This window comes from Alexandromys fortis, unplaced genomic scaffold (genome assembly GCF_014885135.2).
Source record: "Alexandromys fortis isolate MF-2015 unplaced genomic scaffold, M_Fortis_MF-2015_v1.1 scaffold_6, whole genome shotgun sequence".
Lineage (NCBI taxonomy): Eukaryota > Metazoa > Chordata > Mammalia > Rodentia > Cricetidae > Alexandromys > Alexandromys fortis.
In genome coordinates this window covers 13,179,067-13,204,103 of record NW_026067902.1, presented here as the reverse complement: position 1 = coordinate 13,204,103, position 25,037 = coordinate 13,179,067, and the positions used below count along the sequence as shown (strand labels likewise).

Here is a 25,037-nt window from a genome sequence, read left to right as displayed (position 1 = left end):
CTTGAATTTGAGCAGAAAACCCAGATATTCAAGACTGCGGTCAATCTCACCCATTCTATGTGTTCAGGAGAGCACGCTCTGCCAGGGCTCTAGTGAGTGTCGTTGTTAGCACAGAGAGTTCAAACTACAGGCAAGAGGCAGAGGGACGAGGGGTGGTCTGGGCAATGGAGCTGGAGAGCGGCAGAGCCCTCAATACTGTGCTGGCCTTGCACGAAGTAGCAAAGATGTTAGCAGGGGCTTTGAGGAAATATTTCATTGGTAGCAGAAACATATCATTTGGTTGAAGAGAAGGGGACTGTAGAGCATCAGAGGGATGAGATACAAAGGGAGAGATGCAGTCAGGTGTGGTGGTGTACAATTGTAATCCCAGTTCTGGGGGGGGGGATGAAGTAGAAGGATGGCCAGCGCTACCTAATAATACCCTGTCTCAAAACAAAAACAAAGAAAAGGCAGCAACAAAAAGATATAATAGAAAAACTACCACCAAACTAAGAAAGGATTTGGATACAAGACTTTCTATGATTGACTTTTTTGAAACAATTACCTAAATTGTTTCAGTATAATAAAAATTCAGGAGTCAGAAATTGAGATAAAGACCTGATAAATCCAAGGGACAGCAGAGAATTGATTGCCTGACTTTCTCTCTGCATTTTTCCCAATCCACCAGCCATGGACTCCCCCTGCTCCCCAGCCCTCTTCTCTCTTCCTGTCCCTCTTTAGCAGACCTCCTTGGTCCTCCAGAAACTCTATGGCTGATCCCAGTCAGCCAATCACTGACACCATCCTTTGATTCAAGGTGGCTTTATTGGCATAGTGGAATGGCCATATGAACAATTCTGCAACATTTCCCCCTTTTCGTCTAAAGAAAAAGGAAAGGTTTTAACTCTGACATAGTAAAACTATATACAGTAAGAACAATTATGAAGTAAAAAATACATTCACAATGTCCAGTTTCTTAGTATTTGGCAAATTCAGAGAAAATACTCTATTATCTATCCTATCTTTGTGAGTCCAAAGTTTTGTACCTAATTTGTTTTCTATCATAACTAAGAAAACTGTAATTGTAACTACCTAATCTTCAACCCCTTCAGAGACGCAAGAAGTATATAATGTTATTTTAGTAACAGTAAGTGCAAAGCAAGCAATTTCTAAAACTAAGAAACAACAGAGACATTTGCCTGGACAGTCACCCCAAAGTTCCTCTGTAACACTGGGGCATTCATCTTTGACCTATGGGCCTAAAACATCTGACAGACTTTTCCATAAAGCGGGAATTTTGAAGGACTGTCTTCCTTGTCTTGGCAAAGTTTAATATTGTTTTTTGTGTGTCCTGCTTGTCCAATTTGGACAGCTTATTGTCAGCAGTCAAGGCAAGGACAGTTTCTTTGCCCATCAGCTAACTTTGCCATAAGTGAAAGCAAGCTCTATTTGGAGATTCTTCAATACCTGTCACCATATTTTGAAGTAAATTGGTGCTTCCAGGAGCAGACATGTCTCCTTGTCATGAAAAGACTTATTATTAAGACATTAAAATGCTATATTCAGTAGGTCTGTGAAGTTTTTGAAGACAATGTATTTAAAATATGTCTCTTATTGACCTTTAAAACACACTTAACATGACTATAAGTTTGATTGTTATAGATGACTAACTACTAACCTGTATTTCTTTATTATCCTAAGTAGCTTTCAAGTACTAGAACTTTACATTGTAATTTTTTTAATTGAGAAAAGGAAAAAAAAGTTTCCGCCTCCTCCCAGCCTCCCATTTCCCTCCCCCTCCTCCCATCCTTCTCCCCTTCCCCCCACTCCTCTCCCCCTCCCCCCGCTCCTCTCCCCCTCCCTCTCCAGTCCAAAGAGCAGTCAGGGTTCCCTGCCCTGTGGAAAGTCCAAGGTCCTCCCCCCTCCGTCCATGTCTAGGAAGGTGAACATCCAAACTGGCTAGGCTCCCACCAAGCCGGAACATGAAGTAGGATCAAAACCCCTTGCCATTGACCTTGGCTTCTCATCAGTCCTCATTGTTCGCCATGATCAGAGAGTCCGGTTTTATCCCATGCTTTTTCAGTCACAGTCCAGCTGGCCTTGGTGAGCTCCCAATAGATCAGCCCCACTGTCTCAGTGGGTGGGTGCACCCCCCGTGGTCCTGACATCCTTGCTCGTGTTCTCCCTCCATCTGCTCCTCATTGGGACCTTGGGAGCTCAGTCCAGTGCTCCAGTGTGGGTCTCTGTCTCTATCTCCATCCATCACCAGATGAAGGTTCTATGGTGATATGGAAGATATTCGTCAGTATTGCTATAGGATAGGGTCATTTCAGGTTCCCTATCCTCAGCTTCCCAAGGGACTAACTGGGGACATCGCCTTGGGCTCCTGGAAGCCACTCTAGGTTCAAGTCTCTTGCCAACCCTAAGGTGGCTCCCTTAACTAAGATATGTGCTTCCCTGCTCCCCTATCCAACCTTCCTTTATCCCAATCTTCCTGTTTCCCCAAGTTCCCCCAATCCGAATGAGTTTCTAGGCATAATACCTCAATCAAGAAATAGAAACATATGCTGCAGTATAACAAAATAACCTTAAATTTGTATCAATATACAAAGATCTATAACAATGTAAAATATTTGAGATTAGTATTTGCTTTTTTAGATTGAAAGTAGATTCAACAATCCACTCTTTTATCCTGTTATATCTACATCTCCCCTTTTTCTTTTCAAATGAGATCCCTGAATCTATTTCCTTTGCTTAGTTTCCTCCCTAACTGTGGCCAATAAGAACTTGTAACCAGCCCCCATAAATGATGACAAACATTCATTGAATAACCAAAAACCTACCTACCTCACCTCTTGGAAATGTGGATGTTGTGTTCTTAAAATTACTTCTTGTCTCTGGGTGATGGCATCTTTAGGAGACCCTGAAAAAATTGAGATAAAGGTCAAGTTCTAGGAGAGATAGATGTTGTCCAATCTTGGTGTGATGGGAGAGTACAAGGCTTATCTGAAGTCCTGACTGGAGTAGTCTATGAGCCTGGAACATCTCAGCTAACTGCTTTGAAACTGTCCTGAGCAGTTTATAGTTCAAAAGCTGATCTTTGGGTGGTGTTTGTCAGCTTAGGGGCATTACCACAATCCAGATGGATTCATTGTTGTGGGGCCGCAACATTCTTTTGGAGACTTCAAAGGTCAGGAATGGTCACAGTTCACTGTAGGAAACTTAAGCATTTTAAATATTATATGCAGCAGATATCAGAGAGGTTAAAGGACCACAATCTGTTAACATTTGTGGCACACAAACTTAGTTCTCTGTTACCTGCTTCAGACGCAAGCCCAAAATCATATACAGGAAGCTAGATTAAGCCTAATTATTAGGGGTTAAACTCATAGAATTTATTAGGGGATAAACTCACAGTAAGAGTACTGATTTACAGTCCTCTGAATGCACAGGGAACTGGAACCAAATCCAGCAGCCAAGGGATCTACACACACTTTTATATCTGGATATAGAGTGCATAAGGTCATGCCCACCAGTACCTTAAGGGAGTTCTGCTGAAGGAGTCCCCACAGCACCTCCCCCTTTGTCTAAATAGGAGAGTTGTAAGCCTAATACAAAACTATATACAATATGAACAAACATCAAGTATAAAAATTAGAATTACAACCAGCACGGACAACATAAAGCAAGAAACATATGCTAAATGTTTCAATAGTTATTCTATCCTAAGGAGTCTAAGTCTTATATTAGAAATGGCTTGGCTAAGTCATGAGAGGAAAGTAACTACAATTATCTAGTCTTCAACCCCATCAAAGACCTGAGAAGGGAAATAATATTACTTGAGCAAACAGGAAGTAAAATAATATTACGTGAGCAAATAGGAAGTGCTAGAGGGAATCCCAATCATATATAAGGGATTATTTCTATTTCTGATTATTTTTTGTAATTAAATAAAAAACAAAGTTAATTCTGAATCATCTGGAATAAGTTCAGCAGTTCAATATGTAAAACAACTCTTTCTGCATATTGAGAGTCAGTATCTACATTAAGAGGTTCTGGAAAATCTGATAATATCATGAGAGTAGTATTTAATTCTGATTTTTGAACATAATCATAAGTGCTCTGAGCCACTTTACTTAAATTTACTGACTTACAACCTACCTCTCCTGATTTATTTGCATCAGAATAAAATGTCGGGGCTCCTGAAATTGGTATTTCTTGTACAATGTGAGGAAGAATCCAATTAGTTCTTTTTATAAACTGAAATCTCATGCTTTGGGGATATTTGTTGCTATTTCTCCCAAGAAATTACAGCAAGTTCTTTGTCAGTGTTTATTTTCTGCCCATAAGGAAGCAATTTCAACATTAGTAAAAGGTACTACAATTTTTGTTGGGTCTATTCCTGTTAATTGAAGAAGTCTTACTTTTCACTTCAGAATCAATTTAGAAACCTTTTCTACATTGGTCTTTAATTTTTACTCTGTTTGCATGGCAAAAAATACTCATTCTAAAACATTATCTTTTCTCTGCATATGAATTTTTGTAGGAGAATGAGTATAAGATAGTATGAGCAGGACACAATCAAACTCTGGATCCAAACGAGCCACATGTGCATCCTGTAGTCTCTTTTCTACCAAAGCCAATTCTCTATCAGGCTCAGTTAATCATTTTCTTGGACTATTTAAGTCCTTATCACCTTATAAGGTTTGAAGTAAATTACTTAGCTCTTGAGTTGTTAACCCAGTTGTGGGCCAGAGCCAGCTGATATCTCCCAGCAGTGTTCAAAAATCATTAAGAGCTCATAATTGGTCTCTCTTGATTTGTACCTTCTGTGGTTTAATTTTTTGTAAACCTATCTTATATCCTAGGTAATTAATAGAATCTCCTCTTTCAATTTTTTTAGGAGCAATTTGTAATCCCCAACAAGGCAAAATATTCATTTTCAAACATTTTTTCTTTCCTAAGGTATCTGTATCTGAATTAACTAGTAAGATATCCATATAATGGTAAACTATAGATTGAGGGGATTTTTTACGAGTTATTTCCAATGGCTGTTGTACACAATATTGACGTAAGCCAGGGCTGTTTAACATCCTTTGTGGAAGAATTTTCCCATGATATCTTTTAACAGGCTGGAGATTATGATAAGTAGGCACTGTTAAGGCAAATTTTTCTCTATCTTGCTCTTGTAAAGATATAGTTAAAAAAAACCAATCTTTTAAATCAATCACTATCTAATAGACCATCCTTTAGGAAATGGAAGAGGCAAGGGAATTACAGACTGAAAAGAGCCTGTTGGCTGAATTACCTGAGGTATGGTTCTTAGATCTGCTAACATTCTTCATTTTCCAGATTTCTTTTTAATGACAAATACAGAGGAATTCAAGGACTGGTAGATTCTTCAGTATGTTGAACGTTTAGCTGCTCCTGTGCCAGTTGTACTAATGCCTCTAATTTTCCTGATGTCAAAGGTAATTCCACCCAGTTAGCGATTTTAAGGGTAGAACTCTTGGTGACTTTGAAAGATCATCAGCTGGTGTGTCCTGCTTATGTGCAACCTGAACAGTCTGTGACTGTTGTCCTGAAGCATTCTTTATTTTACGGTATGTTTCTGAGATTGGAGGAATGTTGATCTGTGTTTTTCCATTGCTACAACAAATCACATCCCCATAAATTCATTGTTGTATTAGCCATATATGGTTTCAGTTTTTCTGTTTATACTTTGAGCCTATGCATTTGACCCATCTTACACTTTGTTTTACCTGAGATAAAGTTCCAAATCCAAGAAGTTAAACATTTACCTCCTGAAGAGGCTAATCTGGATGAAATTAATTTTTGGTGAAATTATTGTTACATTTGCATCTGTGTCTACCAAGCCCTCAATTTCAATGCCATTTATATGTGTTTTTAGCTTTGGTCTCATTTATAGCAGTTTGCCAAAATATTTGTTTTCTGGTCTCTCCTGAACTTCTTATTGTATCTATAGAAGTTGTTCTATCTTTGACCACATCCAGAGCAGTATGGTTTTTAACAATAGGTATTAAGTCTTTTAATTGCTCTGTGGAGGAGTTTCCCCAATACTGACAGGGAATGATTGAAACAAATTTGACATTGGGGCTTGTAAGAGGTCCCCTAGGGCATTTCCTGATAGTCGCAAAGGGTTGCCTTGCCTTTTGCTTGTGATTTGCATTTATTAGTCAAGTACTGGCTTTTGCCACAGCTTCTGCATACTCCAGAAGGTTGGGTCCTTCTGTTTGGATTATCTCTTAAAAAAAATTGTTTCTAGAAACATCTTGCCTACAATTCCTCTTCAAATGCTTTGTTTACCACAATTAAAACATCTGACATTTTTATTTTTTTAAAGATTTTTAGAAATTACTTCTGTCAAGGCAGCATAAGTATGAGACACAATATCAGCCTTATTTCTGATCCATTCATCTATTGGTGCTGATGTGGCCTTTAAATACCTATTCACCCTTTTGCATTCTGAATTAATGCTTTCAAAAGTCAAAGATTTAATTAATATTTATCTAACTTCTGGATCTGATATTATTCTATTAACAGCTGAAGTCAGTCTTTGTAAACAAATCAGTGAAAACTTCTTTTGGGCCTTGTATAATTTTAGTAGTAAATGATTCTTCAACCCTATCTCAAGCATTCAAAGCTGCTGGACAACATTGTGCCAACATGTGATCATCCAATCTAAACTGTCCCTATCAATGTTGTGATTTTATTTTTCTTTATGATTGAAGAAAAGCCCATTGCACGTATGTCCTACATTTCCTTTTCTGTCCATCTACTGATGGACATGTTGGCTTGGTTCATTTCTTAGTTATTGTGACTAGTGCAGTAGTAAACATGGATGTGTAAATGTCTCTATAGTCCTTTGTGTATGTGGTCAGGAATGGTTGGCTGGATTACATAGTTCTATTGTTTGCTTAAAAGTTTTTGTTAAAGTTTGTATTTTATGTGCATGAGTTTTTGCCTGCATGTATAATCTGTGTACCGTGTGCATGCATGCCTGGTGTCCACAGAGGTAGGAAGGACTAGGACTAGATCAGTCTCCTAGGACTAGAGTTAGCCCCCACATGGGTGGAGAAGATTTTTTTGTCATCTTGATACAAACTGAAATCTCCTGGCAAAAGGGAACCCCAGTTAAGGAATTGCCTCATAGGATTGGCCAGTGGCCACATTTTGGGGGCATTTTCTTGGTTAATGATTGATGTAAGAGGACCTAGCCCACTGGGATGGTACCATTCCTAGGCAGCTGATCCTGGATTGTATAAGATAGGAAGCTGAGCAGGTCATGGAAAGTCAGTTGGTAAGCATAGTTCCTGCCTCCATGTACCTATCTTGAGCCCCTGTTCTGGCTTCTCTGAATGATGGGCTGTAAACTCTATGTGAAAATAAACCCTCTTCTCCCCACGTTGGTTCTGGTCATGGTCTGGTCACTGCAACAGAAAGCTGACTAGGACACTCGCCTGGTGAGAAAGCTGGATACCTTTTTCACTGACTAGTTAGTGCTACTAATTGTTGTAAGGAAGCCAGAGAAGTGGATTCCAAAAGCCCTGCCCCTAAGGTCCATATCCTTGCAGTACCATGCCCTTTTGTTGGATCCCTGGCCATTGTCAGCAAGAGTGTTTCCTTGATGTGGAAGAGTGATTAGTATTTTAGTTTGTATCCAGGACACCCTGTAAGTACGAGGGAGTTCTTATTTTGAGAACAGCCCAATGAGTGATGATTGTGATTTGGTGGTGAATACCTATTTGTCTTGGTTTTAAGTAAAGATGCAGCTGAAGGTATACATATTCATCTTTAAAGACCAGCAGGGTCAGTTTTACCTGTCCATGTCAGTGCCCTTCCTACTGGCGTCTCTTTCTGTGTTACTTTATAATTCTCTATTGAGACTTAGGCTAACTTACTTCACAAATTCTGTCCCTCATGGTCTTCCCTCAGGGCCTGCTTAGAGAGAAACTTAACTAATGCAGGGTCCTAACCTGTTAACCCCTACCTTTCTATCACTGTGGACAATGTACTGTTGTCTACTTTAAAGTCTGTAGAGCATGGACCAGAGCTCAGGTCCCTTCCCGAAGGGGTGTCTGATGTGAGTGCTTCATGCTGGCTGGGGTGAAAAGGAAGTGATGAATGTTGAAGAACTTCTGTCTCTAAACTTCTCCATGCTGCTTAGCAGGAAGCTGGGAGGGAGTGGCTTGCAACCCTGACTCCTGACCCTGCTTCCCAGATGTGAGGTGTGCCAGCCATGAAGTACCAGCAGTGTACCAGCAGTGACAAACTCCCTCATTAGGTTCTGTCTCTGAGCAAGTGATCTCACCCACTTTCTCCTCACCTGCAATTCATCTTTCTGATGCTGGGCCAAATTCCTAAGGGCTTACGTGGCTTTCCTGTTCTGCTCCCTCACAGCGATGCAGCAGCTCTTGGGGTATGCAGCTGTTGTCATAAGCACGTGGAAGATTTTATTCTTTAGCTGAAATGCACACTGACTCGGCTTTGTAGACCCGTTAGCTGAAAGTGAAATGGACATCGGGCTAACAGAAAAGTGTGATATTGCAGGAGTGAATTGCATCTCTTCATGTTAATGTCTCTGCATACAGGGAAAAACAATGTGGAGGCTTCTGATGGAAGTAGCCTGTGGGCTGCAGACATGCCTTGCAGAGTGGTCACACAAGTCACTAGAGCAGGATATTTTTTTCCAGGTGGAACATCAGTGGTTCAAATAAAGATGGAGATGGGAACTATCATAGGAAATTATCTGTTGCTGCCCTTTCCTCTTCATTCTTTTCTTTCCCCTTTCTCTCTCTTCTCTCCTCTTGCTCTCCCCTCCCTTCTCCCACTCCTCTCTTTTTCAGAGGAATACACTTGTCAAATGTTTTCTACTTTTTTACTTACTAGTTAGCTGATTGAATGTGCCATTTGTCATCTCTAATTTTTTAGTAATATTTTTAAATTTAGTCTTTGAATATCTGATACGTGTATACAATGTATTTTGTTCATATCTATCTACTACTCCCTACTTCCAATTATCCCTAGTGCTCTCCAACCTGTCTTTCTCCCAACTTCATGTCCTTTGTTGTTAAATAACTGAGCCTGAGGCTTCCTCCCTAGCTTTCATAGTTCTGGAAGCTACTCCACAGGCTACTGGAGGAGAACAGGCATCAACAGTCTTGTTGCCCAGCTGCGAACTCCTTGAACCTGTCAGGCAAAATGTGCCCACTGGCGTAATAGTGGCACAACTGTTAGGGGAGTAATCAATCATTCTCTGATTATATTTGAGGCCTGCTTCACAAGAATGAATTTATGTCTGGTGCTGTAAACCTGGTAAAAAAAAAATCTGTGGCTGAGGAAGCCAGCCCTTAGACGTGAACTTACTACTGTTGTTTGGATAAATTGTTATGGTACCAAGTTGCCTTCTAAAAATTTATTTGAAGGAATTATAGTAAATGTTAGTTCCAGCCTTAAACAGTGAAGCTTCTCTGCAGTGAATGATGGTGTATGCAGAGACTCAGGGTTGCTCAAGGTTTTGAGAATGAGTGGCAGTTGAGTATTCAGCTCTAAACTGGACATTTGTACCAACACTTGCAGGGCTTAGGGATTGGTGCAGAACAGGAAGTAGAAAGAGTATAAGAGCTGGAAGATAAGGAGAAGGGCTGTAAAATTTTTACCTCTAGGCATGAATAACACAGTTCAAAAAGTCATAACCTCATAGCAACTATGGTTGCCTGCAGTAGTCCTGTACAAGACTGGGTCTGTCAACAGTTAGTAATGGATTAGGAGGCACTCACAGGGCCCTGTCTTCCTGGCTAAAATATTGGCTACTGATGGTTTCTGTTGAAGAGGAAGTCATTCATGTGTGTACCCACTGAGGCTCCCACTAGGAAATAGTTCCAAACCCATGGTTACACAGATGATACTAGTTAACCTTTGAGTCTCAAAACCAAAACCAAAATGAAACAATAACAAAAAGAAAAAAAATAAAGCCATGATTATGGGAGAGGGACTTGTGGGGAGAATGGGAGTTTAATAGAGTGGGAAGGGGATTAGAGAGGCCAGTGATCAGAAGGGATTTTATACATGTGTAAAATTGTCAAAGAACAAACTCAATAAAAGTAATAGAGAGAAAATGGGAACAAACACTGAAAAGAATGATACCCTGTCCTGTGAAATAACTGAACAGAAAAACAATTGTGTTGTTTGTTCCCAGTTCTCCTTTAAAGTCATTCCTCTTCAGTATATAAGCCAGGGTGTGTGTGTGTGTGAAGATGATTAGCAAGTTTGAGAACTTCAGCTAGTCACATTTCAGAAGTGAGCGACCCTAACAAAAGTTACAATTGTACTTTGGTAAGTCCTGCTGCATCTTGTCCAAAAGGAGGAAAGTCAGAACAACAACAACAAAAATGATCATCAAGAAAACAAATAACGCAATTAAAAATGGGGTACAGAACTAAGCAGAGAGTTCTCTTAAGATGAAACACAAATGTCTGAGAAACACTTAAAGAAATGTTCAGCATATTTAGCCACTAGGGAAGTGCAAATTAAAATTACTTTGAGATTTTATCTTACTTCAGTCAGAAGGGCCAAGGTCAATAAAATAAATGACATCATATTATGTCAAGATTGTAGGGAAAGAGAAACATTTATTCATTGCTGGCAAGAATGCAAACTTGTACGGCAATGTGGAAATCAATGTGGCAGTTCCCTAGGAAGCTGAAAACAGATCTATCTTAAGATCCAGCTGTACCACTCTTGAGCATATATACAAAGAACTCTACATACTACCACAGAGACTTATCTGTGTTCATTGTTGATCTATTCATAAGAGCCAGAAATTGGAAAGGGCTCAGATGTTCATCCACTGATGAATGGATATTGAAAATGTGGTACATTTATACAAATAATATTCAAGTGTTTAGGAAAATGAAAGTGCAGGTAAATGGATTGAGCTAGAAAAATAACCTTGAGTGTGGCAACCCAGAATCCAACAGACATAATGTGGATGGTAGCTTTTAGCTTTCAAAATATGTGCTACAATCTGAATAAACACAGAGGGCAGGTACCTGGCAAGAGACCAGGGAGAAGGGGAGGTTCTTCCAAGATGGGGAAGTAGAGTGTAGTGCTTTGGAGAGAGAGAGGGGAAACTACAGGAGGATTAAATAGGGAGGGGACAGACGAGAAGGGTAAAGAAGGGACTAAGGGGAGTGAGGACACTAAAAGGACATCTGAAAAATCATATGGAAATCTGCCACCATAGAAGTTCTTAATATATGTACACATATCAAAGGAATCTAAATAAGTCACCAACTATTAAGAGTGGCAAAGCCTCAAATAGACATTTTATGCCACCAAATAAATCTCCCAATGCCAAGAATGTGTTGCATCTTGAGTCACCGAACAAAAGGGTACCATGAAACCTCCCCAAATATCATAGACTATTACCAATGCTATTGCTTTCTCTCTACAACCTGATTGTAAGGCCCCATTGCAAAGATACTTACTTATGTCATAGAACTCTTGGAGAAGTAGAGCTGGTACCCGTCTAGACGCTTCACTCCTATTAAGTAGCTTTCTTGGTACTAGAAGGTACTGTGAACACTTCCAGAGGAGAAAGGTAATCACCAATGTCACCCAGCCACAAATGTTACAACAGTGACCTGCCTGGAGTATATGCTGGTGTAATGTGGCAAAAGTGTTACGGGAGTAACCAACCAGTCTTTTTTTTTTTTTTTAAATTTGGATTTAAGGCCTATTTCATGAGATAGAGTCTGTCCCTGACACTGCTAAAAGTGCCAAGAACCCCAGACTAGCTAGGTCATGGGCCTAGGGAAAATACCTACTGCTATTGCTCTACTAAAGGAACACAGTAATAAAATGACTCCTAATTACCGGGCTTTACTCACTCCACACCAGAGAAGTTTCTCCTTGCAGTAGATGCGAACTAACACAGTCACAACTGTACAATGACAGAGAGTGGCAGACTTTGGAACACTTAGCAGTAAATGGAATGTCTTCATCAAGCCTCTCTCCTCAAGGCTCTGAGATCTATGTGGAAGAGGAGGCAGGAAGATCATAAGAACCAGAGGTGGTGGATGACAGAAAGGAAACAGTGTTTTTCAGACGCAGCAGGAAGGATGCACATATGAGCTCACGGAGACTGTGGCAGCATGTGGACTCCCACTCCTAACCAAGACACTATCTGCAGTCGATACCCACTGTTAAAGGGAAACTCAGCTTTCTCCAGTGCAGTCTCAGTGTATGAATCACATTCAAGGACAGACTCCGTGGCCAGGAGTTGTTGGCTGACACAAACAAATTCCATGGGTTGTGTGCAGGCTTTTTGTCTCATTTTGCTTTTGTTTTGCTTTGGCATTTTTTGTCTTACTGATTTTTTTGTTTGTTCTGGTTTTAATTTTTGTGTTTTGTGCTTTTTTGAAAGAGAGATTATGAGGTGGGTAGTGAGGTAGGGAACTGAGAAGGATATAGGAAGAGTTTGAGGAGGGGAAACATGAAAATAGATTGTATGAATGAAGTTTTTTAAATAAAGAAAAAAAAGAAAATCAAATCAATACAATGGAAGAGAAATTCAAAGCACATTTTATTAACAATTAACTTCCTACTCTCTGGTTATTTTCTTTTTCTACCTGCTGTCTTCACATCCAGATCATGAATTGTTCAGACCTCAGAAAGAGAAGAACCTTCATTGTTTTCTTAACTGTGAAGGGCTCTCAGTGGTTGAGGAAGGATAATGAAATGAGTGTATTCTGGATCAGGGCTCCCAGGAGTGGACCTGATTAGAAAGATTTGCTTTATTATGGCCTTCCATCAGACTGTGGGGCTACTTCAAGATGCAACTCAAGCCAAGCTCTTTCTTGAGGAACATACAGATATACTACTACCATGGAGCCAATGAAGGAACTTTTCATAGGGTCACCAATGAGATTTGAATTTAATGCTGAAACTTGACTCTAAATACTCAGGCATTTAAATTCATTAGCCATTTTGAAGACTCCCATGATAAACAAGAAATAATGTAATAAGAGTCGGGACAACATCATACAACTCAGGACCAAGATCAAATAAGATTTGAATACTTTTCTCCAGACTTAATATAGAAGAATGAAGTATAGGTAGGCTAAATAGAGATAAGAGAGTGAAATATATAAGAATAGCTCTAAGGTGTGGTTTTCAACCTTCATAATGCTGCTGCAGCCCTTTACTACAGTTCCCCATGTTGTGGTGACCCTCAACCCTAAAATTATTTCATTGCTACTTTATAACTGAATTTTTGCTACTTTTATGAATTGTATTATAAATATCTGCTATGTAGCATACTGCAGCCCCCAAGGAGTTGTGACCCACAGGTTGAGAACCACTGCCCTAAGGGACAGAGATGACAGGCAAAAACAAGGGAGAGGAAGTGTGTGTGTGTGGGGGGGGGGGGGTGGGTGTGTGGGTGTGTGGGTGTATGTGTGTGCACACGCATCTGCATGTATTTGCAATGTGTGTGTTTTAAGAGACTATCATATAAGCATATTTAATTTCAAACATCTGAGTCTACAATACATTTCCAAGCAATAGTGGAGACTTGGATAGTTTGAAGGGAAGAAAGATCAAGTCAAATGTGACTAATTAAAACAGAGCATACTGAATTCTGAAGTAAAGCTTAACCTCTCTCTTGGTTTGAACTTGCAGGTCCTTGCTAAACACAAAGGGTTGCAATGGGATAAAGTCCTACGGCTAGAAGAAGTGCAAACCCAACTGGGGATTAGTCTGGAAGAAATGCTGTTGGTCACAGAGGACGTGCTTCATGCTGAACCCTACAGCAGGGAGGAGATCTGCAAGTGCCTGGGGATTAGCGTGGAGGAACTCCGTACTCAAATCCTGAGTCCAAATACTCAAGATGGTGAGTCTGCTGGAGGAAGAATAGCATGGCCCATACACAGATGGAAACATTCAAACTTTGCCCTGGATGTTATAGATTTAAAACTGTGTTTTAAGGAACTTGGAGAATGTGTGTGCTTTGGCTAACTGGTTGTCTAGGTCTTTAGCTTCCTGCTTGCTCACTTATCAACAAGCATTTCTAGTATATGGTAGATGTTCTGTGTCACAGGAGGCTCCCAACTCTCTAATTTTCTCGTTTTGTATTTATGTTTTCCTATTTGCTTTCCAGTTAGATTGTTACTATGAAAAGACTAGGTTACAGCATTACTTGTAGCTTCTCTACTATTACTCTGGAACTCCAGAAGGGCTTCATTTCTTCTGTTGAAGTTTGTAGCCTGCAAAATACAAAAATGGCTGGTTGCTATTTTTTGCTGGTTGCCTTTGAATGATGCTGTTTTTATCTAATGGTATCAGTAACAGATGAGGATGGGGTACATTTTAGAGGGCCTTTCATGAAGTTTTGGGGTGGCTGATCCTCTTAGAAGGACAGGGTTTCTGTTTTTGGAAAGCTGGGAACCTGGATATTTAAATGAGATTTAATTTCCAATGATGGGAAGTTAGGGAGGCATGTGCTTGGCGCAGAGATCAGCCTTAGAGCCCCCATTGCACTGTGCCATTCAGTTCAGCTATACAACTGGCAAAAGATCATCTGCTATGAAATTCTGATTCATTCCTTCTGTCTGTCCGTCTACCTATCTACCTATCTATTTTTGTGGTACTAGGGATCAGATCCAGGGCTTCAGGCATGCTAAGCAAGTGTTGTATCACTACACTACATCCCTAGGCCCTTATCCATTTTATTTTTATTTATTTATTTATTTATTTTTTTGAGACAGGATCTCATTAAGTTACCCAGACAGGCCTTGAACTCACCATGTAATCCAAGCTGTCTTACATAATATTTGGGATCTCTGGCCCCAGTCTCCTGATTTTGGCCTGTGCCACAAGACCTGGCTCCAAAGAAATGTTTTAAGACTGCAGCTGATGACAACTTTGGGACAAGATATGGGCATACTTTGAGCACAGGCGCTGAGTTCTGGTTTCTGATGTTCTCGTATCTATTTCAGTTCATGCTCAGACCCAGTCCCTAGAAGTGGGTGAGCACCCTCGACTGCTGGCCAAAGCAAGCCCACCACCTGTTTTTGTAAGAAGTTTTTGCTAGACCACAGCGATCTATTTGCTATGGTTCTTCGGTTCTACAAGAGCTGAGTGTGACAGAGACTGAGTAACCCACAAAACCTGAGATATTTCCTATTTGGCCCTTTGCAGGAAAAGCTTGCTGATTCTTGTTCCAGAAAAGCAGTTGACTCAAGTTTTCTCTGTTTTGCCATGAAAAGAGGCACAGTGGAAATTCTCCTTAGAGGAGCAACTGTACTCCATACATGAACAGAGCTCAGTGCTGGAGAGATGTGTGTGGTCACTGAGATCCCCTGGGAGACCAGGAAGGAGAAGTCTCATTGGCTTTCCTAAGGATGTGGCAGCTACCAAGAGTTAAAGAGCAGATGAGTCCCAGGCAGACAGGACGGCAGGTGCAGTGCAGAGGCTCCAGGCCAGAGAAAGCAGAGCACTTTTGGGACTAAAGCCTACAGTGGAGAGTGCTGGAGCTCGAATTCTAAATGATCTCAGTAATAAAAACCCCGAGATAGATACAGGGGTTAATACTGAAAGATCAGAGAAGCAGAGCAGCCAGCCACTAGTTCTTACCTCTATGAAATCCTCAGAGCGAGTAGGGCATCCTGTCTCTAGGAATCCTCAGACTGACTGCCTGAGTGCCTGTCTCCTCTGGTGCTATATTCCTCTCTCTGTCCAGCCATATCTCCACCTCCCTAGTGCGGGGATTGAAGGCCTGTGACTTCCAAATACTGGGATTAAAGGTTTGAGCTACCACTGCCTGACTCTGTTTCTCTTTTAGACTGAATCAATCTCGTGTAGCCCAGGGTGGCCTTGAACTCACAGAGATCTGTCTGCCTCTGTCTCCCAAGTGCTGGGATTAAAGGTATGTGCCACCATCTCCCTGGCCTCTAGTGGCTTAGCTCTGCACTTGCATCTCCAGGAAAGCTTTATTTGTTAAAACACAAACAAAATATCACCACCAAGTGCTGTGCAGGGAGACAGAGACTGAGGACAGGTACAGCTACTTCCTTTATGGTTCATATTCGTCACACCTGCCATCTGCTGGGATTTTCACCTTGAGACAAATGATAATCCTTGCTTCACAGATGGGGAAACCAGCAGAGGCTGTGTGCACCCCATCCCAGTCTCTGACCAAATCCCATATTCTTTCAGTGTGGGGTTCAGAGTTTGGAAATGGCCCTGGGATGTGGCAATTCTTTTTGTCACGCACAGTTCTCTGCATTTGGCTTATGAATGGCTTTTTAGTCCCCACAACATGTGACTTTCTTCTAGCCATGGGGAGTTCACGTGGCATCTTTTCAGTAGTAGCCTATCATCCCGGTAGTCTGGGCATGGTCCAGGAAAGCATGTTTGGATGTAGCTGTTCACTTCCTATGGCTTTATCTATTTTTCACGGTGCTTAGCTTAAGCAAAAGAAAATTTTTTAGTAAAAACTGTTTATCAGCCTCATGCCATTTGCATCTGTATGAATATTGTGAGTGGATCTGGTGACATTTTAATAGGTTCTTCCTGAATGTCAACAGAAAAACAACCATTCGCTGTGTCTATATGGACACTGCCATTCTAACCATATTTAGATGTAGGCCATTGCTCCCCATTCACAGCAAAAGTTTGTGCTGGTTTTAAAGAAACGCCTTTAAGGAAGGTTGTTGTTATTATCTTCAGGTAGATTGAAGTAGGAGACAAGTGTTTATCTTTGTTCTGTCAACCACCAGTCCTGAAACAAGCAAAGAACAGAGACTACTTGCATAGAGATTATAACACGTGGCCAGAAGAAAGAGTATAGAATTCTTTTATATGATTAACAACAAATAGCGAGCTATGTGTTTTATAAGGGAAGGGAGAGAGTAAGGAGGAAGATGAAGGGGGACACAGGAAATCAGAAAGAATCTGATAAAGGGAGGCGCTGTGTCGGTGTCCACAGAACTTTCCTGTGGAAAGCACGTAAGACCAGCCAGCCATGTTGTGCGTACTCACCTCCCCCTTGGTCCTGGGTGTGCCAAGTGCGCTGTCCTTGCCCACCCTTTCAGAATTTTACCAGGTACATTGTAAGCACCTAGACCATTTGTTGCTAAAAGTGAATCATTTTTGTTTTGCAACTGTCTCCTGTAATTTGGGAAGTTCAGGTAGAGTGTAGGTGTATGTCTTTGAGCACAAACTCTACACAGCCTGGTCTAATGTCTTTCAGGTTTGCTGGGAGGAAGTTCAGACAGGGGCCTCATGGAGCATGTGGGTGGCACTCATTCTAGGTGCCCAGCACCCAGTGCCAACATCCGTGCTGCTACAGCCGTTGTTGTACCCACCCCCGAGCCTTCAAATCTAGATGGGGGATAAAGGACTAGACACTTAGAAGTGATTTCTATTTCTCCATTCAACAAGTTTTCAGCCGAGGGGCTGTTAGGCTCTGTGTTGAGCTGCGCACCCCAGTCAGTGCTGCCGCAGCAATGCTCATCTGGATCAGGATCTTGTGGACAGACAACAGCAACAACCCTGATGGAAGTATGCTACTTACTCTTCAGATAAGCACTGATTTTTCCCTCTGCCTCTCTCTTATCTGTATTCTCTTACATTTCCCTCCTGTGATTCCTTTCTATTAATTAGCTGAACAAAACTAACACGGTAATCTTGTTTTTATTTTTAACAAAATAGGACAGGCTGGCTATAGGCAAATGTGACATTGTTCCTCAGCCCCTCTTTTAGCTCCGTCCTCAGCCCCTCTTTTAGCTCCGTGTTGTCGGAATTCCCTCTGCTCCTTTTCAATTGGTGTCTTTCACTTTTCCAAGAACTAAATTGTAGCAAAATTCTGGGAAGTTAGTGGGGAGGCACTTTTTTTTTTTTCCAAGAAAACGACAAAAGCATTAAATGTGGCCCGTCGAAGGAACAGCTTCAAATGAGCAGGAACACCATGGTATTTGTTGAAATTTTGCTGGATTTGAGTAGGTTCTGAAGGACAAAGTTTCAGCCTCTTCCCTCCTGGATCAGCGTGGTGGCCTCAGATTGAAAGGACTGCATGACACCAAGGAGGTGTGGAGAGGCTAGAGACCCTCTGACCCTTACTTTCTTTGTGAGCTCCATGCAAGCTGGTGTTTGTGCTGATCCTGAACTAGGAGCAATGGTTGCAGAATGAGTGTGTGGGAGACAGATGCCGGAACTCCTCTCAGACTCTGGACAGTGGACAGAACACTTCAGATGGGTGGGAAGTGGTAGAGGTGACAAAAGACAGTGCACCGAGGGCCCTCATTTGGTGGGCAGTGGAAAACATACTAGAATTTCATAGCCTGAAATCATCAAAAAGGGAAGTAGGCTCCTGAGAGCTGAGAGGAGAGCAGGTGGGTGGTGACACAGTGTCCGGACCTGCGACAGGGAGAATCCAAAGGCTGCATTGGAGAGGAAAAGAGGGGTCTGTCTTGTCGTGTTGCAGGGACATCTGTGTTGCTCCAATGTCACACACAGGTCGAGGGTGACTGGAGCAAAACTTGAAGGCAGAGGAGGAGGCTGGCAGCGATGTCTGCTGAAGCCCCGTGCTGGCAGGGTTGTTACTCAGCACAGACAAAGGCTTTATGCTGTGGATTGTAAGCTATTCCCAGATGCCACATGGCATGTAGTTTTCCACAGATTAGTGGGGATTTTCTTGAAGTGCATATACACTGTTCTTCATTGCTGGTTTTACTTTTTAAAAGCAGGTAGTTAAATATCTTTTTCTCTTTAAATGTAAAATGCTAATTTAATTTAGTCTTTGCAGCATGGGAATGGGGTACTAATGTGACTGAAAACAGCAGTCTATTTTGTGTGGCTTTGGCCATTTCGTAAATTTCACATTTATGAAAAATGTGAATATCATTACTAGGAAAATAAATCTGAAACCACAGTCCAACTTCAATGGGGATTATATAGTGTTTTTCCATTATATGCTTCAATGGTGCAGAGTCGATGCCTCAGAATAGGGAATTACAACTTTGCTGGATGAGAAGCACAGGGCCTGGAGAGGACCCTGAAGCCGTTTGTAGCATCTGCTTCTGAACTTCTTGCTAACAAGCGACTGGTTATCCCATTAGAACTTTCTATGTTGCAGAGAACTCAGCCAGTGGCGTACAGCTTCATGGCCTCTCACCTAAAAAGGGGAAAGCATTTCGGGGTCTGTGAGCCTTAGAAAGATTAATTGTACATTCATAAGATAAAGATTATTACTTCTCATAGACCAGCATGTTAATCTATTTTGTTTCAATTATCCTGAGATTAAGACTTCATCTAGACGAAGGATGATTTCCACAGTATTCATTGCCTTTTGGCTTCTCCACTGGAAAACAACAGTGTGCATTATCTCGTGTCCCTGTCCTTTATGAAGTTTTCTAATAGAAGACATGGAAAACCCACCACCCTGAGAAGGACCAGCTTTCCCTTGCATGGCAGCAAACCCAGGACTACAGTCGATCTGGAAATGCCATTCGGGAGTAGAAGAACACTTGTAGAACACTTGCCTGATGTGATGAGGCTCTGCTCCCCCCCCCCCCCCCCCCCCCCCCCCCCCCCCCCCCCCCCCCCCCCCCCCCGTACTGTAGCACAATGAAAGAGAAGCTGGGACACATCAGTCTTGAAGTTGAGCATGTGAGGAAAGCTGCCCTGGGATTCCCTGCTGTCGGAGGCAGACAGTAGGTGCTTCTGAGAACCTAAGACCTGGCCACCTCTGAGGGATCTGTGTTGTCTCTGTGGATGAGAGGGAGGGTCTAGCTGGGGTGTAAGATTTCACTCTCTAGGGTCAGTTGAAACCTGGTGTAAGCAAAGGTACTAGACTTCTCTTCTTGCTGGGCGGAAGGCTTTTGAGTGCCCTGCACAGGTCAGCTGACAAAGTGTCTGCTGAGCAGCGCCACGTCCAGACAGCCTCCTATGGAATGGCCTTGACAGTGCTCCTCGCTGTCTGCCCTGCCTCTCCACTACTGCTTTCTGCTCTTTTTCATTTTCTAACAGAGAGTAGGCTATGTAGATAATCCTAAAGATTTTGTGAGCCCACGATACCTTCACACTTCCCAGGCACTTTGTGGCAGCGTTAGCCCCTCTGAAGACAATAAAGACAGGAGGACCAGGGTTTGATGCCTATCTTCCCGTTCTTTTGGGGCCAATTCTAAGGCACACCTGGGATAGGGATCCAGCTGCCTCATTGACTGCCTGTTACAAATATCTTTACTGACGGTTCTCTTTTTCTCTCTTGGTGTCCTTACCCTGATTCAGAGAGCCCTATCTCTGATCCCACTCGTGATCCTAGACACTGCTTTCAGGTTCAGCTAGACCAGGATGCCCTCATGACTCTGTGCCTCTGCCAGCTGTGAAGAGTGCCATTTGTTCTCATTTCCTGATTTTTTTCTTCAATAGACTCACTTCTTGAGAGTAAAGTGCCTTTTCCCTTTGTTATTGCTGGTTCTTTAGTTTTAGAGCCTACATCATAAATCTTTAACATTGTCCAGGACATAAGACATGGGCGCTGTCTCCGCATATTTGAAGGGCTACATTGTGTTTGTGTGTGTCTGGGAATCACAGCTCACCAAAGTAGGAGGAGGACAGAATATAAATCAATACAGAGCTAACAATGTACCTAGGGGTGGTGACATTTAGTTGCAAGAGTTATAGTGCCTATTCTGTCCTGATGAGTCCCTCAAGGACGAAGGAGGCTTGCCTGCTCCCCCACCCCCACCATGAGTTTCAGAAGCAGAGAGTTTTATGGAACAGGAGTCACACACAAGCCCCTGTGAAGGATGGGAAGACAGATACCAAATTCCTGATGTTCCCTTATTTTAGAAGCGATAGGAGGTGCACACTTAATTCCGTGGTCCCGCCATCTGACATGCATGTGGACTGCCTCACTGGTGAGTGGTGGAGTGATGTCTTCTCTTCTCCAGTCAGTGGAGAGTGTGCGGGAAGCAGGTCCAGAACAGACAGATGCCTTAATTTTTCCAAAAGAAGGCAGAAACACTGATTCTTGTGTAAAGTTTCTCAACTCAAATATACTGTGTAGGCCAAGAAGTTATCACCATGACCGGTTGCAGCCCAAGGGTTGATTTTTTTTAATCTGTGGACCAGGTTCTGCAGAGGGTGTTAGCAGTGCAGATGTGTAGGAGGAGGCTGCTTATTTGTCCCAGCTGCCCAGAACCGAAATAATCACACAGAAACCATATTAAGTAAATTACTGTTTGGCCCATTAGCTCTAGCTTCTTAATGGCTAACTCTTACATATTAATTTAACCCATTTCTGTTCATCTGTGTATTGCCACGTGGCTGTGGCTTACTGGCTAAAGTTCTGTCTGGCTCCAGGGGCTATATGGTTTCTCTCTGACTCTGCTTCCTTTCTCCCAGCATTCAGCTTAGTTTTCCCCACCTAGTTCTGTGCTATAGGCCCAAAGCAGTTTCTTTATCCATTAGCTAATAAAAGCAACACATAGACAGAAGGACCTCCCACACCAAGGGTGGCGTCCTGGAGAGCCTTCTCCCAGTTGTAGTCCCATAGTCCCATGTGTGCATTGTCTCAGGGTGACCCAGGTTGTTCTGTCCTCACAGCAGGGACACTCTGTGGCTCAAGTTCCTCCTTTAAGTGTCTCCCTGTGCTGGCCTCCTTTCCCAGTCTACACACTCAGCCGTGGTGTGTGTGTGTGTGTGTGTGTGTGTGTGTGTGTGTGGTGTGGTGTGTAAATACAGTGCCTGTGGAAGCCAGAAGATGGCATTGGATTCTCTGGAACCAGAGCTGTGGCACTTATGAGCTGTCCAGCATGGGTGCTGGAATCCAAACAGTTCTTCTGGAAGAGCAGCAGGTGCTTCTAACCACCGAGCAAGCTCTCCTGTACCCCCTAACCATACACTTTTTAGAGGCAGAAAATAGACACATGCCTTTGCTACAAAAATACTTATGGCTGCCTATAGAATGGGAAAAGTTCTTTACCACCTCCACATCCGACAGAGGGCTGATCTCCAAAATATATAAAGAATTCAAGAAACTAGACAACGTTTGCCAAGTAATCCAATTAAAAAATGGGTTATAGATCTAAACAGAATTCTCAACAAAAGAATCTCAAATGGCCGAAAAACACTTAAGGGATTGCTCAACATCCTTAGCCATCAGGGAAATGCAAATCAAAATGACACTAAGATACCATCTTACACCTGTCAGAATGGCTAAGATCAAAAACAGCAAAGACAGCTTATGTTGGAGAGGATGCAGAAAAAGGGGAGCATTCCTCCACTGCTGATGGGAGTGAAAACTTGTACAGCCACTCTGGAAATCAGTATGGCAGTTTATCAGAAAATTGGGAATCAACCTACCTCAACCTCCCCGAGCTAGCAAACAATTTATTGTACACATGCAAGTTCTCCAATAACCAGATATTCATTTGCAGTTCGCTCACAGTCAGAGTCGGTGCTAGGATTTCAGGACTTGATTCTGCAACTATCTAGGATAACATTGAGACCAAGGTGGTTACCGCACTTGGAAACTTTCGTTTCTCCTGGTAGGAGAGGGAGAAGTGTCCCAGCTTGAAGATGTGAACACAGTAAAAAACAGCTCCCTTCGTCGTCTAAGGTGCCACCTCCATTCAGGGACTGGACAGATGGGCATCTGTTTATAGAGCTAAGTGACACAGCATTCAGATGCTCCTTGGCATTCTCTACAACAGGCTTGATGCTCATATAACAAGCTAGACCTTTGGCTCCAGAGGGCAACTGTGACGCCCAGATCACCGAGAACTGCTTCCCTCCTGGAGTGGTCTACGAATCTACTAGATTCTTGGGCTTAATTGTTATGAGTGAAAACAGATGCCTTCTCTGTTCCCGATACCTGGCCCCTCCCCGCCTTGCCTTCTGAGGTACAGCTGTTGAGGGGCATGAGCTGTTCTACTGACACTTAATGGTTGCTTTCACAGCACAGCACAGCACAGCACAGGGATCCATCACCCATTCAGCATTGCTGTGTGTTTTCAGAGGTTGTGGCTTCATAGGACACGAGAGTGATTCTATGACTATGGAAGGTGACATTTTTTCAAAAGTAAAATTGACTGAAGCATGTGGAACCCTAAAGTTAATACTTTAAAGTTTGTTTGTTTTTGAAACAGGGTTTCTCCGTGTAGCTTTGGAGCCTCTTCTGGAACTTGCTCTGTAGCCCAAGCTGGCCTTGTCCTCTTGTCTCTGCCTCCCAAGTGCTAGGATTGAAGGCATATGCCACCACTGCCTGGCCTCAACCTCAAATTTTATGTTTTATTTTTGTTTGTATTTTTTCATTTTTAAAAAAATGTTTCATATTTTCCCCACTTCCATTTCCTCCCCTCAAACCTTCCCACATACTCCTCTTTGCTCTCTTTGTGGGGGAGGATGTGGGATGCCCTTCTGTGAATGATTTATTATCACTGATTAATAAAAAGCTGATTTGGCCAATAGCCAGGCAGAACAGAGCCAGGCAGGAAATCCAAGCAGAGACACAGGGAAAAAGAAGGCAGAGTCAGGGGGATGTAAGATGTGAGGTAACAAGCCATGAGCCTTGTGGCAAAATAACAGAAATGGGTTAATTTAATTAATAATAAGCCTGAGCTAATAGGCCAAACAGTCTGTAATTAATATTAAGCCTCAGAGTGATTATTCAGGATCTGACAGGTAGGAGAGAAACCTCCAATTGTGTTTGTGATTCCTAAATATATAAATACCACCTGCTAGGATTAGACCTTTGGCTTCTAATCTCAAGTTTTAAAAAGCAATGCTGTTAAGTATAGTTTCCAAAGCCATTTTCTTTCCTTTCATGACATACAGTCCACAGCTTGTAGTGTACGCGTGTACGAAGGAAGCAGTGGGACCCCTCTTCAGGACACGGACACCTGTGTCGGTTCCTTTTCTGTTGCTGGGTTAAAACACCGTAGCCAAAAGCAGCTTCCAGAAGGGTTTATTTTGGCTTATGGTTCTAGAGAGTCCGTAATGTCTGATTACCCTTTACCTGCACAGGAAGCAGAGGAGCAGCAGGAAGTGAGCAAGGTAATCAGTTCCCAAGGCCTGCCCCCAGTGATGGACTTCCTTCATCAGAGTTCCATTAAAATTTTAGAATTTCTCCAAATAGCATCACAACTGGAGACATCCATTACATGAGTCTCTGTGGAAACATTTCTCTGTCAGGCCATGACACATGTCAATCAACTGCCCTTCTTTCTCCTTTCAGAATGACTGCCAACACCCCTGTACCATTATTTCAATTGGTGTAGTTTTGAGGAGGGTATCTGCCAATATTTTGTGTTGGTGAACCTCCTCCCCTTGGGCTGTTTGACACCCATATCCTAGAATAAATTCTCCTGTTCGGTGGAACTGCCTGTGGACACAGCACATTGGCAGCACAGTGTGGCTGACTCACATGCCCTGGCTGCCAACGAACAAAGCATGTTTGTGTCTCCCCATCTGCATTTAGCCAGTGGCTTCTCTTTAGTTTTCTTATTTTTCAACCATACTTGCTGTTAGGAGTTACAGATTTAATAATAAAGGGAACCCTGCTGGCTGCCTCTTTCCTCTGTCTCACCACTCAGTTAAGCGGTCAATAGTGGCTCCTTCTCTTACCTCTTCTCTTAAACAAAACAGCAAGTCCAGATGGAAGTATTTTGATTTTAAACTGGAGTTAAAAGTAAAGACCCAATTTTATCATAATTAACCTTAAACACCCTCTGGGCTCTACCTTGGCAGTGTTGAGGTGATTGGGAGTGAGCATTGCTGTTGGATGCATGGAGCTAAGAGACTAAATGTCTGTCTTCAGGACCCTGCAAAACCTTTGTAGAGCCGAGGACTAACCATGTTGGAAAGTACATAACCCCAGATGAGCATGAACTGCAAGCATGGTACAAACTCAGTCAAGAAATTATTTCCAGCTGAGCCCCTCATGGCCTCAAGGATGATGTAAAATGTAATTCGAGCTTTCAGAATGAGGTAAAGTTTTGACATAGAGAGAGAGGGCAAGAAGCCATTTC

At 42.3% G+C, this 25,037-nt stretch overlaps 1 protein-coding gene across 6 annotated transcripts in view; it reads left to right on the top strand.

Moving 5' to 3' along the window:
* Galk2 (galactokinase 2) overlaps nucleotides 1-25,037 on the top strand; it is a 118,065-nt gene that overhangs the window by 84,103 nt on the left and 8,925 nt on the right. For all 6 annotated transcript variants that reach the window (XM_050133006.1, XM_050133015.1, XM_050133007.1 and 3 more), the window contains one exon: nucleotides 13,684-13,894. In XM_050133006.1, the coding sequence (XP_049988963.1) occupies nucleotides 13,684-13,894 (211 nt within the window). The remainder of the gene's footprint in view (nucleotides 1-13,683; nucleotides 13,895-25,037) is intronic.